Source organism: Schistocerca piceifrons, chromosome 3, assembly GCF_021461385.2.
Source record: "Schistocerca piceifrons isolate TAMUIC-IGC-003096 chromosome 3, iqSchPice1.1, whole genome shotgun sequence".
NCBI lineage: Eukaryota > Metazoa > Arthropoda > Insecta > Orthoptera > Acrididae > Schistocerca > Schistocerca piceifrons.
Window position 1 is genome coordinate 839,567,410 of NC_060140.1, and position 7,010 is coordinate 839,574,419.

Here is a 7,010-nt window from a genome sequence, read left to right on the forward strand (position 1 = left end):
TTAAGTAGTGAGAAGGCTGTGTGAAGACCAGGAGAGAAAAAGGTGGTGAGGCTACTTATATGTCAGACTCTTTTTATGCTACATTTGTGGAGCTTAAGTTCTGTGTATTACAGTGCACAAATGCTTCAGCGATGAAAGTGTCAACTAACAGATAATATGACTGTTTTAATACATGTGTGCTGGCAAAACGGAAGAATAAAGACATACGTTCATAACTGTGACAGAGCATCATACCAACAGCGGAATCTTTTTTAATTTGAGTTGGCCAAACTGAACATAGTTAGACAGGCAACTGTTTCACTCTCATTTCTGTCCCAATTGTAGGAAAAGGATAAGGTTGCTAGCCACAATAGAGGCACTGTGAAAAAGACTATTACACTGTATAGCTTTTGGCCAATGCTTTCCTGACAAAGAAAAAACACACACACACACACACACACACACACACACACACACACACACACACATTCACATGAGCAAGCACATCTCATGTGTCCAAGAAAGCTATAATGTGTAACAGTCTTTTCGTTGTGCCTGTCTGGAACTCAATGGGTCATCCTTATGGTGACTAGCAATCTTCCCTTTTCCTGATATAGTTGATATTCCAACCTGGAGTTTCCATTGTGTAATCTTAAATGATATGCTCAGTTACTTTGTGTTTGTTATTTTGTTTTGGACCACAGATAGCTTCTCTAATAACAACAAAAAATCAGAAGTCTCAGGAATAAACTGATGAAATAATCTAAAAAGTAGAATGTTACTTCCTCAGAATGCATACCAAAGTAAGAATCATACACTTCCAGTGTTTTCTGATTGCTACCGCCATTTTATTAGGCTCAACAGAGAGTGCTTATTATTCAGATTCTCAAGATAAGCTCATTGACTTACAGATTTGCCCCTCCAAAGCCCATAACTACTATGTGCCACCACCATGTAAATGATGTATTCTCTTCAGTACTATATGATGATGTATTGTGACTTTCAAAATACTCAACATCTTGGACAATTTCCAGCCTCTGGCCAGGTCTGTTTGGAACATAGGCCTTTCCATTGTCTTCTGTCTTGCCGCCATCTCTCCATCTTCATCTTAGTCCAGTCTTTTCTTTTCTTCTAGACGCATTCCTCCACTCCTTTCGGCCATCTGTCTCTCGGTCTTCCTTTTGGCCTCTTTCCTTCCAGTTTCATCTTGTGTATCCTCCTCCATTTGCTTAACATGTCCATACCGTATCAGCCTAGATTTCTCTATCTCCTCCTGTAATGGTTCCACCTTCATTAACGCTCTGATCCTCTCATTTCTTAACCTGTCTATCTTTGTCAATCCAATACTGTTCCTCAAGAATTTCATCTCACTAGCTTGTACTTTGCTTTTCTTTCTTCCTTTCATAACCCAGGTTTCAGGTGCATACGTCAGGATCGGGACATAGTATGACCGGTATATACCGTTTTACTGATTTGGGGTACATCCTTGCTCCATATCAGGCTTCTGACACTCTTTCGAAATGCTTCTGCTTTTCTCACCTGCTCATTTATTTCTCTGTCGTTTCTTCCATCCTCCTGTATCAGGCTTCCTAAGTACTTGAAACTCTCCACTCTCCTCAAACGTTCCCCACCAATTGTTATTCCAGTTGTTCCTCTCTCCTTCGTTCTTGTTGCATCCGTTATTCTTGTACTGTTCATTCCTATACGTCCAACTGCTCTTGTACTTCCTCCTCCTTATTCCCCCAAATCATCAGATCATCTGCAAACACCATAGCTTTCATCTTCCTTTCACCAGTTACTTGTGCTACTGTACTCATTATATCATCCATCACTACAATGAAGAGTAATGGTGAAAATGCACTTCCCTGCTGCAACCATTCTTCTGTTCAATCTAAGCTGATCTCTGTCCTCCCACTTTCACATGGCTCACACTTCTATAGTACATTTCCTTATCCTCCAAATAATCTATTTTGCTACTCCTCTGTTCTCCAGGGCTCTCCACACTTTGATCCTACCTACACTATCATATGCTTTTTCGATGTCGAGGAAGTTCATTAGTGGATCTATTCCATATTCATAGGGCTGTTCGTGCAGTTGTCTTACAGCAAAAATTAGATCTGCCTTGGACCTTCCTGTTCTGAAGCCATGTTGCACTTCTCTCATCCCTCCTAATTTTGTCCGAATTCGTGCTTCCAAAATTTTCTCAAAAATCTTTGCACAATGACTCATCAATGTTATCCCCCGATAGTTCTTTCACTCTTTTCTATTTCCCTTCTTGAAGATCAGGACAATTATTCCCTTCTTCCAGTCTCGTGCGATCATCTTCTCTCTCCACACAATTTTCATTACTCGATACAGCCATTGTATCCCCACCTTTCCTGCTGCCCTCACCATCTCTACACTTAGCTCATCTAGACTTTCAAAATACTAAATAATTTTAAGCGATTTGTGGTAAGCAAGAAAATTAATTATTTTCATATTTTTATAAATATTTAATACCCTATCATGAAGAAGATGTGTTTTTGTTCATGTAGTTTGATTTTACCTCTTTGGCTCCTGAATAGGATCATTTCAGCTAGTTTCCACCATGATTCATATTTATTATAAAAATGCTCAGATAACAACTAAAGGATGTACAATTACTCACATATCTGTGTACTATCGAAACTAAAAGTAGGTTATTGATGTATTAATTTCTGTGACAAAATTTATCGGAAATAGACCTAGTGAAAAATTTATTTGCATGGACTTATGCCCATTTCTCCATAGTGGTCTTCATTTAAAAATTAACATAAAGTCTAGGTAGTAAAGTCTTGGCATTTCTTAGCTCTGAAGAGCTGGTATTTGATTCTCATTGTAAATCATTTTTGTTAACAAATTTCAATTTATAGGCAGAAGCAGTAGCGGTAGCTGGAGACCCAGGACAGGGGCAGGTGCGGGCAGAAGCTGCAGTCAAGGTGCAGGATAAACATGAGGAAAGTCCACAACGGCAGCGAGTGGCGGAGGACGCCATCCGCAAGGAGGACAGCGAGCTGGCGGAGGCGCAGAGGCAGGCTGACTCGGAGAAGGAGCGGAAGGAGGCGGAGCTGCTGGAGACATTGGCTCGCCACAAGCAGGAACAAGAGCAGCTGCTGCGTGAGCAGAAGCACATCCTGCACGAGATGAAGCAGCAGCATGAGAAGCTGCAAGCCGCGGTGCGTACCAGTGGTGTCTGCTGTGTGTGGGGCATGCCGATCAAGTAGTAACACTGGTGTCAGATGCGTGATTTATTGCCAGCAAAGTAACAATTAACTCTTTTCCCCTTCAACATATTCTCTTTCCTATCTGTACACTATTGCATGTGAAGTGTGATGAGAAAGCAAGGGGAATTTTTTTTTCTCTTAAATAATCTTTATTTATGCATCACACCAGTTTTCTCCCCTTCAAAATAAACCCCTCAGTTATAATACACTTCTGCCAGAACTTTTTCTAATCTTGGAAGCACTTGTGGAACTCACTTTTCATTAAGGTGTTCAGCTCCTTCAGCGATTCTGTATTTATCTCATCAGTGGTGGCAAAACGATGTCCTTTCATGGTTGTCTTGTTTTGGGAATAGAAAGAAGTCACGGGGGGGGGGGGGGGGGGGGGGGGGGTGGCATGTCCAGTGATGAAATTTCAATGAGTTGTTTTGACACAATTTTAGTAGTTTTCTTGTGACTGCTTCATGCAAACGGCACATAACTTTCAGGTACTATTACTTATTGGCTGTATGACCATAAGGCAGGGATTCATGATGCACTATCCCTTTATAATTGAAGAAAACAGTGGGAAGAACCTTCACATGTGATCTAACTTGTCAATTTTTTATTTTTTTCAATCTTGGCTCTTCAGCAGTTTTCATTTGGATGATTGGGCCTTGGTTTCAATGTTATACCTGTATAACCATGTTTTGTAACCTCTTATAACCTTCTAAAGGAGTTCTTGATTTTGTCATCTTCATTTAGAAATTCCTGAATGATGTCTGTTCCATGTCGTTTTTGGTCAAAATTCAACATTTTCAGATCAAACTTTGATGCTACATGTTTCATGCGAAACAAATTGCTTGGCATGAGCCAGAGGATATCCTGACATAGTCAGAAACCTCTCTGATGTTCATTCAGTCATTTTCCAGAGCTATTTTCTTTACTTTTTCCACATTGTCATCAGTAATTGATGTGCTAGGGTGTTCAGGGTGGTCATCATCTTCAGTGTCATTGTAACCCTCCTTAAAACATTAATACCACTCATAAACTCTTGTCTTACTCATAGTAGATTTGCCAAAAGCCACAGTCTATTTCGAATGCTATTCTGCACGTTATTCCATTTTTTCAAGCGAAATTTAATGCAAATTCTTTGGTCCTTTTTTGAAAGTAAAAATTTGCTGAGTAGTTGAAAACATGTATAACCCTTTCTACTGTTAACAATAAACTAAATATTCAAAACAGCTGAAAATGCAAACTTAAATCAGGAACATGTGTACCATCATAAACAAAAAAAATGAAAATCAGTTGTATAAAGCCTACAAAATTAAAAATTACCTCTACTTTTTGATCACACCTCATATGCAGAATGAGATTTTCACTCTGCAGCAGAGTGTGCGCTGATATGAAACTTCCTGGAAGATTAAAACTGTGCGCCGGACCGAGACTCGAACTCGGGACCTTTGCCTTTCACATGCAAGCCTGAGCTACCCAAGCATGACTCATGACCCATGCTCACAGCTTAATTTCCGCCAGTACCTTGTCCCCTACTTTCCAAACTTCACAGAAGCTCACCTGAGAACCTTGCAGAACTAGCACTCCTAGAAAAAGGATATTGCAGAGACATGGCTTAGTCACAGCCTGGGGGATGTTTCCAGAAATGTTCGCAGGAAAGCTTCTGTGAAGTTTGGAAAGTAGGAGACGAGGTACTGGGGGAAGTAAAGCTGTGAGGACAGGGCGCGAGTCATGCTTGGGTAGCTCAGGTGGCAGAGAACTTGCCCACAAAAGGCAAAGGTCCCGAGTTCGAGTCTCGGTCTGGCACACAGTTTTAATCTGCCAGGAAGTTTCATATCAGCGCGCACTCCACTGCAGAGTGAAACTCTCATTCTGTTTCTACTGTTAAAAAGCACCTTTATTAACATTAAAAAAAATTGTTAGTTGTTATTTCTTAATTGCTCAAGGGATTTGAGGTTACAATGTCCTGCTTGACTTTTAAGTCAGCCAAGATGACAATGCTAGAGTGCGATGCAGTTCTGGTGGTATCAAGGTGAACTGCATTCCAATTCCAACTTCATTCTATGAGTGTGCAGTAGGAGCTGCACTGTCTCATAACTTTGTTGGCACATCTCATATTGATGTCACAAACCCTAGGTGCTACATTGGAGGTGTTAATCAGAATTAACCTAAAGGCATTCAGAACAAACTTTTGACCCAGCTCTGAGTGCACAGATTTGAATTTTCCTCATAGAGTCAATTGCAGGATAAAGATTCGTTCTAGAAATAACCCCTTAGGCTGTAGTTAAACTGTTTCTCTGTGCTCTCATTTCTTCCAGGAGTGCTAGTTCCATTAGCTATACAGAAGAATTTCTGAGAAGCTTGGGAAATAGGAGAGAGAAATAGGCATATTTAAAGTTTGAGTGTGGGATATTATGCTGCTGATTGATAGCTCAGCATTATTTGAAAAAGACAAGGTATGGGTATGAATCCAAGTGCTGCGCACTGTTTTAATCTGCCAGGAAATTTCAATCTAAAGCTGACTATGTAATCATCATTCGGTGAGTTTGAAAGAAGAATTTTTTTTATTCATTTGATCACAAGCAATATCAGTTAACAGGTTGAAATTGTGTGTTGAGTCACTCATTGATTGTACAAGATTCATAATATGATGATGCCTGAAATTCTGAAATCTGTGTTCCGGTATTGTTGCACTGTATTTCAGTCCCATTTTTTATCCCTACAGGGATGCGAAAATGATGGAGATGGCGATAAGTGAACACGGAGTTTCTTTGCAGAGAAGGTCATACGAGACCCCACAAATAAAGTTGTGGTAGAACTAAATGAGAAAAAAAAAGTCCTGTTGAAATATTCTCTGTCCTTGGCAAAGACTTTGATTGTTTGGATCACAAAATTCTACTTGTCAGACTAAAGTTTTATGGCATAAATTACATGCTCATGCATGAATTGGGTCTTACCTTCATATTGAAAACCACCTTGATAGATAGTATTTGTATCACAGGAATGTAATTATCATTCTAAGAATGGTGGTGTGTAGCATTTAGGGTCTCTCAGGTATCAGTATTGGGTCCAGTCTTGTTCTTAACTTACAAATGATCTTCCAGTGACTTTAAATGACAGTTCAAAAACTGATGACACAAGCATACTAATCAAGGTTCCAAACTCGCCCTCACCAGACACATCTCAGGGGATAGCTAAATAAGCTTATAATTGCATCACAGGAAACACTTTAAGTCTAAATCTCACAAAGACGAGCAATTTCAAAGCAGCAAAAACGTTGTGCGAGCTTGGGAAGTAAATGTTAATGATCATAGACTAAATGAGCCACTGTGCCTACAAATACCTGCAGCCCAGCTGGAGAAGAAGTTAAAATAGAATCAACACAAATAAACTAATCAAGAAGTTCATTTCAGGCTGTTTTGCTGTTAGAAGTTGACCCAAATATGAAGGTATAGGCTCCCTGTTCCCTGATGAAATTATCTTTTGGGGCAGTGTATCTAAAACAAAGTGCCAATTCAGTAGAAGCAAATATTAAGAATGTTTTGTAAATTAGCTAACTGAAAATCATGCAGAAACTTCTTTAAAGATGTTGTGTTTCCTAAATATTGCTTGTTGATGGATTTTTGTATTGATAATAAAACCAGACTTGTGATTGTTTAATTTTCTGAGTGGACTTCTCTACTCTAGTGCAAAGGCACTAATTAGGTTCTTGTCTAACACAGAACAAGAAATTGTTAACCCCTACTGATTCAGAAGGAAATAAAAAACTTACCTCATTAGGAATTCCTTTTATAAATT

General features: G+C 39.4%; 1 protein-coding gene across 1 annotated transcript in view; it reads left to right on the forward strand.

Moving 5' to 3' along the window:
- The window catches only part of LOC124789106 (putative sodium-coupled neutral amino acid transporter 10), a 58,223-nt gene extending 55,002 nt beyond the window's left edge, over positions 1-3,221 (forward strand). Inside the window, exon 11 of the mRNA XM_047256394.1 lies at positions 2,871-3,221. Within this exon, the coding sequence (XP_047112350.1) occupies positions 2,871-3,221 (351 nt within the window). The remainder of the gene's footprint in view (positions 1-2,870) is intronic.
- Positions 3,222-7,010: the final 3,789 nt, after the last annotated feature.